The sequence below is a fragment of the Phocoena sinus genome, chromosome 7, assembly GCF_008692025.1.
Source record: "Phocoena sinus isolate mPhoSin1 chromosome 7, mPhoSin1.pri, whole genome shotgun sequence".
NCBI lineage: Eukaryota > Metazoa > Chordata > Mammalia > Artiodactyla > Phocoenidae > Phocoena > Phocoena sinus.
The window spans coordinates 64,241,019-64,253,250 of NC_045769.1; the positions used below are offsets into that span (position 1 = coordinate 64,241,019).

General features: G+C 40.6%; 1 protein-coding gene across 3 annotated transcripts in view; it reads right to left on the reverse strand.

Annotated features, from left to right (window-relative positions):
* CERS6 (ceramide synthase 6) overlaps nucleotides 1-12,232 on the reverse strand; it is a 328,740-nt gene that overhangs the window by 12,452 nt on the left and 304,056 nt on the right. The window contains exon 9 of one of the 3 annotated variants that reach the window (XM_032636506.1): nucleotides 732-1,362. The exons of the other annotated variants lie outside the window; for them this stretch is intronic. Within the exon in view, the coding sequence (XP_032492397.1) occupies nucleotides 1,263-1,362 (100 nt within the window). The 3' untranslated portion in view covers nucleotides 732-1,262. Of the gene's footprint in view, nucleotides 1-731; nucleotides 1,363-12,232 lie in introns of those variants that run through there. 3 annotated transcript variants of the gene reach the window in all.

Below are 12,232 nucleotides of genomic sequence, written 5' to 3' on the forward strand. Positions count from 1 at the left end.
CTTCCCCCAAAATAGCCTACAGCATCAAACCTCCTGCTGCTCCAATCAAGTGGTGGAGAGTTTGGAAGCATAAGGGGCCAGAAAAGACCATTTTCCTTTTCATTAATGTTAGGGTCACTTAACCACTAGATGGCGCATCACGCACGTACAAAGCGTGCTTAAGTAGGTCTATTCTGCCAGAACCTTCTGCCAAAGTCTGGGTCCCAGCACAGAAATCACTCCATCTTCAGGTTACACCTTCCTTTCTAAGAATCTTCCCCAACAATGGAATGAAGAGGCTCCCGTCTGTGCTTCTTTCTTCCTGCGTGATTCCCAATAGAAACGAAGCCCGCAGGGCAAAGCTCCAAGCAGTTCACTGGTGATGTAAAGATGCACCACTTACCACCCCAATAGCTTAGCCCTGATGGGTTATTTTAACGGCTGTTGAATGAATCGTAATTTAATTTGACTTGCCCTATAGTTACTTTTGCTCAGCCTTACCCTTTATGGATTTTTCATCTTAAATTTGATTATCACAGAAATATGTATATACAGGCTATGTGGGGATAGGAGGAGGGGAATGTATACATTCATGCAGAAAAGTTTAGCCACTTTTTCTTAAGCAAAGCAAAGTCAGAGTACTTTCAATTTAATACTATATCTAAGGCTTTACTCATTCATATTCCAAGCATCAATGTGACTTCTGCTTGCCCCTTAAACCTCAGAAGTCCAGAAGCCTTCTGCTGTCATACAGCAGTGTGAAAAGATCTCCACTGGTGTCTCATTCAGAAAAGCTATAACCAATGCTTTTTTTTTTTTCATTTTTATCGTGACTGCCAACTCAAAAGTTTATCTTTGGTATGCAAAGTTAGATAAATATCCTTACTTTCCGCTCCATATATCTTACTTTTAAAATATTCCAGTGATTTAGAGGCAGGATCACATAATGGTGGTTGAGTTATTAAAGATGACAGAGGCCTAGGTGCTCTCACTGTGTGAACAAAGTTACAGGTGGACGTTTACAATAAGGCCATGGCAAGTGATCATAAGCTTTGCCTGCGCCCCTTCCTCTTCTACCCCCACCAAAGAGCTCCGCCTGAGCCTTGGTTGTGTGTTTCTGGAATGATCTATAGAAAAACCACAATAATTAGATCCATGTCAAATATGCAAAGAGAGCCAAGATTGCTTCTCAGGGAGAGTCAGGTTCAGGGCCTCACGCTGAGGACTTCTGCATGATGCCAGTGAGGGTAGATTAAAAAGGAAAACTTGTTTTACAGTCAAAATTATTTCAGAGCTTTTGAATGGTCTTGACTTTGCTTTCCCAGACAGACCACAGTATATTTCAGGATGTGTGTGCTGCTCTGGCATTTACTTTCACGTGACCTACACAAAACATAAATGAAAAGTAGATTCTACCTAAAGCTCATCTGTAATCTACCAGCATGTTTTGCTCATTTTAAAGTAGATGGTAATAGAAAAGCATTTCAAATGTACTCTCAACAGAAACCATGGACACTTAACACCTGAAAAAGAAAAGTCAGGTAATTAATTCACTGTTATAAGCAATGCTCTTTGTCCTGGTTTTTCTAAAGTAATAAAAGCTCCAGACTTGAGAACAATTTGGTCAAGCGTTGGGTAGTCAAGGCTGCTAGACAGCCGCAAACCTTGCTCACAATGCCTGGATGCCTAATTATCTTGAATAATAGATTCGCAGCCTGTAGCAGACACAGAATTAGCTCCTCTATCCCTGAAAGGAAGCTGAACTTGAACACGGAGGGACCATCTGTCTTTCCTCTAGCAATGGGCATATCGGTTCTGTCATATTGTTATCCGAGTAAGACATGGGGATCAACTCATTTATTTTTACTTTTAGGTCACAGCCTGGCCAGACTTAGAGGCTGATCCCTTATATCACAGGAAGTTTGTCACTAGTAACTTCCTGGCTGGGGTGGATGTTTTGCTCAAAATGAGTCATTGCCCTCTTGGTGCCCCATTTGCTGTCTGTCTGCCTGAGTTCCGAACCCCTCCACTGCCTGGTCTGCCTTTCTATGTTCCTCATCTCCCAACCTGAGTTTCCCTAGAGAAGAACATGTCCTTCAGGCTGTATCCTGATTCCAACATACTTACACTTTCAACCCTCCTCTTTGTTGCCTACGTGCCCCTAAAACAGACTTGTCTGGTTCTCAATAACTGCTCTTTTTTTAAAGATTTTTTTGATGTGGACCATTTTTAAAGGCTTTATTGAATTTGTTACAATATTGCTTTTGTTTTTTATGTTTTGGCTTTTTGGCTGCAAGGCATGTGGGATCTTAGCTCCCCAACCAGGGATCAAACCCGTACCCCCTGCATTGGAAGGCGAAGTCTTAACCACTGGACCGCCAGGGAAGTCCCCATAACTGCTCTTTATTGAGTAATTAGTATGTGTTGAGCACTGGCCCAAACACGTTATATACATCGTTTTACTTAATCCTTTCAATACCTCATACAGAAGAATCCCCATATAGTAGAATTCTTACACTAGGCTAATATTTATTGAGCTTTATGTGTCAGGAACTGGGCTCAGGTTTTAATGTGCTAACGCATAATCCTCATGAAATAAACCCTATGTGATAAATTCTATTTTTTTTCAAAGTAGGTATTATTATGTCTATTTCACAGATGAAGAAACTAAAGCACAGGTTTGTACTGTATGCCCAACACTGTCCCCACTGTTGGGACACATATTCGTGGGCCTCAAAGAACTCATAATCTAGTTGGGGAGCTGGGGACGGAATATAAATTGGCATATTGTATTTAGTGGGTAATGTTACCACATGTATCAAAATGTACATACCTACTGAGACTATGACTCTATTTCCAACCTTTTGTCCTACGGAAGAACTTCAGGGATTTGGAAGATTTAGCCATAAGGATGTTCATTTAAATATTATTTATAGTAGCATACTACTTGAAATATCCTAGATGATGTTTACAAATAGGATACTGATGAATAAACAATGACCTACTCAGAAGACGGAATATTCTGTAACCGATATAATTATGTTATAAAGGAATACTTAATGAAATGGAAAAATGCTTATAGTACAACGTTAAATGAGAAAGACAAAGCTATGAAACAGTATGTGCAGAATGATCGCGTTTTGGTAAAGAAAAAGATGTAATTTTAAGCATATAAAATGTTAGAAACAAAGACATCAAATTATGAACAGTGGTTATTTCAGAATTATGGGATTGGGATTTTGTTTTCTTCTTTGTGGTGTTTCATACTCCATAAAATTTCTGTAATGAATATTTAAGTATAACATGTATATAATCCCATAAATAAATATCAGTTTAAGTTAAAATTTGAGGAGACCATAGGAGAATGATAATAGATAGCCAAGTGCTAACAGAAGCCTCTAAAGGTCTTAACTAAGGCAAACAGGGCAACAGATTTTCGCAGAGCTGGATGCATTTCCCAAAAGCTACCTCACTAAGTCTCAGAGTCGCACAGGGGAAGCCTGGCTTGGCCATGGATAGGTCTGTTCACAGCGCTGCCTCCAAAGACAGATGCTTTTATTCCCTCTGAACAAAGGAAGCAGCTCTCTAGGTTCATTCGTGGTTATAGGTGTGGAGATTCTGAGACGGTAGAGAGGCCAACTTGAACACACATCATAAGCACATTTGATCGCTTTTGTCCCTGGAATGGGGCTTTGTTGGCATGTTTGGAGCTGTTTTTGTCAGAGTCCTCTGATTTTGTTAGAGCTTAATAACTGGCCTAAGAACTGTGAAACCTGCCTGATCTCTGCACTCTCCTTCTGTTATCTTATTTCATGATTCTGTGGAAGAAATGTGTTTTGCAAGATATAAGACAGAGCTTCTGGAAACTATGGGGGCAATACCTGCAAATCTTGTCTTGGGGGCAGGAAGAAACAGAAACAAGGAAGGGGAAAGGAAAGAGAGAGAAGGGGAATGGGCGGATGGGAAACGGGCAGACAGAGGGGACGAGGAGACAGGGGACCTGCTTCCCTGAGGCACTGCTCATGTCTGTAACTTGAATCAGGACGAGCCCTTGAACAAACTCTGTGCGACATTTAATACCACACCATTTCTGGGATTACATATTACACTAATAAAAAGAGAGCCACAAGACAAGTAGTTGTGCCCTGGAACTTAGGAGGGGGAAATGGCTGTGCAAAGCTCAGGGCCTGAAACTCAAAAGCTTCTTCCACCTGTAACTGCCGGGCTGGGAATCTGCTGGGTGTGATTTATCTGCTGGCAAACTCAGCGCAGGTACATATTCTAACAATTTACTGAGGAAGAAAGAAATACAAACCCTGCTTTGGAGAGGACGGCTGAAATGCAGCAAACCCAGAGGCCTCCCCCGCCACCCCATCTGACTCAGGTGGTCCCAGGACAGTTGTTCAGCAAAGGTGTGCAGACTCAGGAGCTGGATAGCAAAGAGTTCTTTTGCAGAAATCCCAACTGCAAACATATCAAGATAGTGGCCCTCGAGACAGTGGTTTTATTTGGTAAAACTTATCTTCGAATACAGTATACAGTGTCCTAGGGCAGTGGTCCCCAACCTTTTTGGCACCAGGGACTGGTTTCATGGAAGACAATTTTCCCACGGACGGGGTTGGAGGGGGTGATAGGGTTTGTTCAGGCGGTAACGTGAGCGATGGGGAGTGGCTGTAAATAGAGATGAAGCTTCCCTCGCTCGCCCGCTGCTCACCGCCTGCTGTGCAGCCCGGTTCCTAACAGGCCACGGACCAGGGGTTGGGGACCCCTGTCCTAGGGGGCTTCATCTAAACGGCAAAAAGCCAATTTAACTGACAGGACAAGACACTCTCTCTGCTCCTACTAGCTATAGTGTGCTTAACAGTGCTTACCCATTCAACCTCAATCACTTCTTTCCATAGTCCGTGGCCATGAATAGAATGTTTACAGTCAATGAGATGAATATAAGCCTTCTCTTCTGACAGAAATAGCAATAGCCAAGGCCATACCTTAAATCACAAGGAAAATTTCTTACACACCATTGGCTATCCGTATGTACTGGGCCTAGCACCTTGTTAAGAGGTTTGAGTGGTATTTGGGTAGCATTTGATGCAGCTTTCACTCACATGCATCATAGATGTTGACGATGAAAGTGCTACATCATCAATGGAGAAGTAGGCAAAGGATATGGACAGTTCACAGAAAAAATACAAATACAAATGACTTATGAAAACATGCATGAAATGTTCCACTGTGCTTATAATCCAATGAATACAAAATTAAAACAAGAGATATGTATGCCATAGTTTTTGGAATGATGTGTCATGACATCTGCAACCCACTTTCAGATGATTTGACAAATGTAAGAGAAATGCATGTATGTAAAAGAAATGCAGTGGGTACTGCAAGGGGTAACAGTTGATGAGGGCAGGTGGGAGTATATGAGTATTCATTATATATTTTTTTCAAATTCTCTGTGGGTTTGGACATGTTCAAACTAACAAATTAAATTAAAAGAGAAAACGTTTAAACTATCAAATCAAAAGGCATAGAGTGGCTGAATGGATAAAAGAACAAGACCCTATATGTTACCTACAAGAGATTCACTTCAGAAGTAAGTACACACAGAGACTGAAGGTGAAGGGACGAAAAAGGATATTCCACGTAAATGGAAATGAAAAGAAAGCTCAAGTAACTATACTCATATCAGACCAAGCAGACTTTAAAACAAAGAATGCAATAAAATCAAAACGAAAAGACCACCTACTGAGTGGGAGAAGATGTTTGCAAATCATACACTTGACAAGGCATAATAGCCAAGCTATATAAAGAACACATACAACTCAACAACAACAAAACAACTCAATTAAAAAATGGGGAGATGGGCTTCCCTGGTGGCACAGTGGTTGGGAGTCCACCTGCCGATGCAGGGGGCGCGGGTTTGTGCCCCGGTCTGGGGGGATCCCACGTGCCGCGGAGCGGCTGGGCCCGTGAGCCATGGCCGTTGGGCCTGCGCGTCCAGGGCCTGTGCTCCGCAATGGGAGAGGCCACAGCAGTGAGAGGCCTGCGTACAACAAAAAAAAAAAAAAAAAAAAAAATGGGGAGAGGATCTGAATAGACATTTTTCCAAAGAAGACATACAGATGGCCAACAGGCACATGAAAAGATGTTCATCATCACTAATCCTCAGGGAAATGCAAATCAAAACCACAGTGAGGTATCACCTCACACCTGTCAGAATGGTTATCAGGAAAAAGACAGGAGTAACAAGTGTTGGAGAGGATGTGGAGGAAAGGAAACCCTTGAACACTGTTGATGGGACTATAAACTGGTGGAGCCACTATGGAAAACAGTATGGAGATTCCTCAAAAAATCAAGAATAGAACTACCATATGACCCAGCTATTCCACTTCTGGGTATTTACCTGAAGAACACGAAAACACTATTTTGAAAAGATACATGCAAAACGGAAGCAATCTAAGTGTCCATCAATAGATGAATGGGTAAAGAAGATGTGGTGTGTACACACACACACACACACACACACACACACACAATGGAATATCTCTCAACCATGAAAAAGAGTGAAATCCTACTATTTGGGACAACATGGATGGACCTTTTTTTTTTTTTGAAGAGTAAACTATTCGGTTTTTATTAAATGAGTAAACATTTGTTATTCAAGTCACACATTATTTGACATTTCTTGCAAGCAAATAACTCCTTAGAAATTCTGTGATTGTGAAAATTAGACTGTTATAACTTACTGTATTTAAGATTGTGTTAATTGCCTCTGACTTCTTTGAACTCAGACACCCCTAACTTCATACACTGTCTCCTACTGAGAATAATCTTCAAACTTTATACTAATTAGAACGTGGATGGACCTTGAAGGTGTGATGCTAAGTGAAATAAGTCAGATAGAGAAAGACTAATGCTGTATGATTTCATTCATATGTGGAATCTAAAAAGAACAACAAACAGACAAAACAAAATAAAAAAAAACTCCTTGATACAGAGAACAGATTAGTGGTTATCAGAGGGGAAGGGGGTAGGCGAAGTGGATGAAGGGGGCCAACTGTACGGTGATGGATGATAACTAGACTTGTGGTAGTGATCATTTTGTACTGTATACAGATGTTAAACTATAATGCTGTATACCTGAAGCTTATATAATTAAACTATCAAATACATGTAAAAAAGAAGATAAACCACTGTGCTGCCAAAAATAAAATAAAAGCAACGCTCTTGTAAGTGGCTGGTTGGAGTGTAAATTGGTGAAATCGTTATAGAAAATTTGACCATACATATAAATATTTTTAAATGATTGTTTATCCTCATAAATTTACTTTTCCAGTTATCTATCTTTATCTTTAAATAAATACATTGTCAACCAATTTAAAAACATACTGTTTTTAATGGCAAAAAAGAAACAAATACATAGTTAAAATGTGTATCTGTATGGTAGAATGTTATTCATACATTAAGATCACCTCTTCTATTTAATAACATGGGAGAATCCTCACAATTTAATGAAAAGTGAAAAAATCATATGAAAATCATATGCAGTATGATCTCTAGTTTTCATATGTATGTGTTAATACATGCGTATATAAAATGCGATTAAATTGTGATTAAAAGAAAATATTCTAAAATGTTCACATTGGCTACTTTTGATTCTAGGAATTTAAAATAAAAGATTTTCGTAGTATTCTTAGAGAAAACACTTAAGAACTTTTTTCAAGGATGATGGTCTAAAAAACTTTAACCCTTTCAAGTTAGTTCAAAAATACCTATTTGTGTTCCACTCTCAGCGGGGGAAAAGGTGAAGCTGAATCTTCGGTGTCGGGGCCTGAACACCTTTAGGAATGCCCAAGGTGTACACATGGAGGGGAACTCGAATCTGAGCCACACTTGTTGGTTTTAGGATTCACGTTTCTATGAGCGAGTATCCTTAGCATGGCACTCAGATGGTACTAGAGAAACAAATCCAAGAAGAAAAATCCCAGGAGGTCAGATGGACCTTCCCGATTATTCTGCCCAACTCTTCCTGACTGAGATCTCACCTGGAACATGATGGCAAGACATGGCCTTCCACCTGCATTCTTGTCCTGGGACCCCCAATGTGAGGGTGAAGAGTCTAGGGTGAAGCATATAGCAGGTGCTCCACAAATACCAAGTTTTTGGCAAATATTTTAGGTTAATGAGTAAATATACATGTGATTTCTGGAGTCTCTATAAACATATATATATATATATATATATATATATATATAACATGTCCATTGACAATGTTCAAAATCAGTTTTTAATCAGAATGGTGTTTTCCAGTTTTAAACTAATTCCCCTTAATCTGTAGAATTTAGAAACCTGGTTTCTTCGAGTCCCACCTTGTGCCACGTGCTTCAATGAGGCTGTTCTGCAGGGCGGCAGTTCCCAGGCCTGCTGCTCACTGGGATTCCCTGGGGAGCATTAACAGTACTGATGCCTGTGACGGCCTCCAGAGACTGTAATTCAGATGGTCTGGGGCATAGATTGGGTGGTGCAATCTTTAAAAGGTCCCCAGATGACTCCAATGTGCAGACAAGTTTGGAAACTGCCTCTTTTGTTCTCTAATTCCCTTTTGTACTTGTTTTTTTTTTTTTTTTTTTAAATCTACAAACAATTCTGAATAACTTTTGATGATCCATTTCTGCTCTCAGTAGACGTGATGACTGCAGGTCATTTATGATTGTGTGTGGCTGAATGACAGTTACCAGGCTGTGCATGAAATGTTTAAAATTTTGTCCCCTCGCCCACTTTAATGATAACAATAGCACCCTGGCAACAGAAGCCCCAACTCTGAGGTTTCAAACTGCCCCAACTCAGAGATAGTTGAGGACCCCACTCTTCCCAGCCCCTTGCTTACCCTCCTTTGGGCTACACAAAGCTTATGTTTAACCTCCCAGGATTTTGCAGAAATTGTCCTTCGAAGAAAGGGTCTGAAGCATGAGCTTGTAAACTCATTCAGACAATAAGTAAAGCCCGATGCAAAGGAGGGAGAGTGTCCACAGAACCAGATCAAGAAGCCCAAAACTGGAAAAGAAGATGGCGCCCTTATCCCTGCCCACATATAATTGATATTAAAAATGATTCCAAACCACAAAACAATAAGAAAATCCCTAAAAATCTTTTTCTCTTCTGGCATGGGGAATCATGTCAATTCTTGTTGAAATGTAAAACTATAAAAAAAAAAAAATGCTTATGGCCCACTTTGCTTGTGTCCTAAGCACACACTTAATTGATCTATTAGGCACCCAACATGGAGCGTCCTTGGTGAGTGTTTGTGATTCATCACCCAGTTACAATGACTTGGGTCACTTAACAACCATGTTGCTAAAGAGAGAGCAGTGCTCATTATAGATTTTTACTTGATAAGAATATTCCCCTTTAGCTTCAGTCAATGTCATCAAGTTTCCTAAGATATATCACTGGGCTTGTTATGTTTAAAACACCAGAGGAGACTATATAAAAGATTTTCATGTTCATTTTTGAAAAGCAACTCTCACACGGCTCCAGCTAGTAACTCACTGTCTCTTCGACCTTACCTCAAGTTGCCCCTTCCATCAGGATGGAAAATATAAATATGGACACAAATATTACCCTACTTCTCTAACTGGGAGGGTTAGGAATGGTCCCAAGTAGTGTGAGGCCCTGGGGCAAACTATCCCTTCCTCACCTAGGATACTGGGAAAATCAGTCTGCCTGGAAAGGCAACCGAAGTCCCAAATAATCCATCCCAAGGAGAAGGGTGTTGAGGGGCAGCAGGTAGCCATTCTACTGCTCTGTAGCAGTGATGCCGAAAGGTCTCAGGAATAATCATAACTGTTTGAATCACTCTCCTGCTTTGAGCCTTCTAATCACGGCCCACTGCAATAAGAATAAAATCCCAAACACATCCCAAGGCCCATAAAAGTTCCTAATCTGGACCTCTCCTACCTCTCCAACCTCAACTCTGACCATCTCCCTCTTGTTCATCAAGCTTTCTGTTCCAGAAATAGGCCAACACTGTTCCCACCCCAGGGTACTGGCACTCGCAGTTTCCTATGCCTGGCCTCTTCCTATGACTTGTTCCTTAATGTGTGTCTGTTTCATTTTAGATATTCTCCCATGATTTTACTGCCTCTCACTTTAAAGCATAAGCTCTAAGAGTGCAATGATTGTGTGCATTTGACCTGCTTTGGATCTGCCAAGGCACTTTACAGAATATTAGGTGCTGAGAACGGGGGATGCTTGATCAGTTCCCTTTCCAAGAAAACTGACAGCAGGCGTGGCCCTCCCTTCAGCAGTCCCCAGAGTATTCCTGCTGGATACACCGATTTACAAGCACCGATAGGGCAGGGCTGCTTTTCACACTTGCTTTGTGATATTTATACCCATAGGCATAATTATTCAGCGCATTGTGCCATGATAATTGTTTTGGGCTTGTTTACTGCCAAGATGTTCGTTTTAGCAGCAGCATTAGACACGCAACAGAAAAAAAAAATGAGAACATTAGGCCCCTGAAAATAAAATTATTAGGATGTTAGGCAATAAAGGAGACGATATCTCACATTGAGACTAACACAGGGTGGCTTTGGAAGCCTTTTCAAGCGAACACTATAACATGCAGAACCGAAGCAATCTGTAATACCAACAAAATGCTAATATGCATTTTTATCATGATCCACTGTGATTTGTTTCTTTCTCCGCAGAACAAGACAAATGACAGTGAAGTCAAAGCTCAATTGTTTTTGTCCTTAAAGCTCTGACTTTTCCCCTTAAAGCCTGGGTCCTCAACAACCTCGGAGCTGCCAAGAATGCGCTCATCCTTTGAAACAAATGCTACGCTGAGACTGAAGTTTTCAGATGCTAACTGTATAACCCGGGGACTTCTCTGTTATTTACATGCCCCTTGTACCAAGGAACCAATACTTAGAATGTTACCCCTGCTGCTCTTGAATGCAGCGGTCACATTTATGGTCTTTGGATATGAAGAGTGACACACCTTTACAGTGTGCCTGCCTAAGCTAGAAACTGTGGTCCCGAAATAACAATTTTCTTGATTTCTCTGTGAACTTTGATCTCACTACCAGCCTGAGCTCATGAAACAAAAGAGCACACGTTCAAAGTCATGCTTGTGATTCTTTTCTTCAGTTTGGTTTTCCAGCCAAGTCTATCTTCTTTTGTTTTCTTTTGAAATGCTCCTAGACAGACAGACAGACACACACACACACACACACACACACACACACGCCTGCATGGCACCTCCTCTTGGATATTTATGAGGCACCTCCAAAACCAAATTTATATTTTCCCCAAGCCTATTCCTATTAAATGTAATAGGAACTGCCACAACTACTGCCACTCTTATTATTAACCGTCATAACTCCAGGGACATACTATTGTGTTCATCCTCAAATTTTGCAGAAGAGTTTAGAGTGAGTAGGTAATCCACCCAGAGTCATACAGTCAGAGTGACAGACCCAGGATGTGAACATATACCAGGTTTATCCAGAGCTCATTCTGTTAACCACCATCTCCTTAATTCAGTAAATGGCTTTAGCCCTCATTGAGTTACTTAAGCCAAAATTGTGGTGTCACCCTTTACCCATCCCCTCTATAACCAATGTGGCTATACACCCTGTCAATCTCCTGAATTCCTCTGGAATCCAGTTACTTCTGTCTACACTGCTACTACTACTCTCTACCACCATCAACTCCTACCTAGGAAGTTACTGTAACAGGATTCTAACTAGATTAGTCCAACCTAGATCTTGTTGCAAGGTGATTACAAACAAAAAGACAATGTGAACATGTCAATCCCACACTCCCAATCTATCCCTCCCCCTTACCCTTGCCCTCTGTATTTAACCAACAAGGGCCTACTGCATAGCACAGGGAACTCTGCTCAATATTCTGTAATAACCTATGTGGGAAAAGAATTTGAAAAAGAATAGATACATGTGTATGTATAACTGAATCACTTTGCTGTACACCTGAAACTCACACAACATTGTAAATCAACTATGCTCCAATATAAAATAAAAATTTAAATAAAAAACAAAACTACCAATTCCATAAATACCACAAAAACCCAAGAAATAAAGTAACACTTTAACAACAAAAGCAAGAAAAAGACAATGCGAGTAATGAAATCACGTGGCAGTATTTGGTCAGGAGGGGCTCACTCAGATAATCCAGATTATATATATTTTAAAAATTCAGATTATCGCTGTGAACCATTTCAAAACAC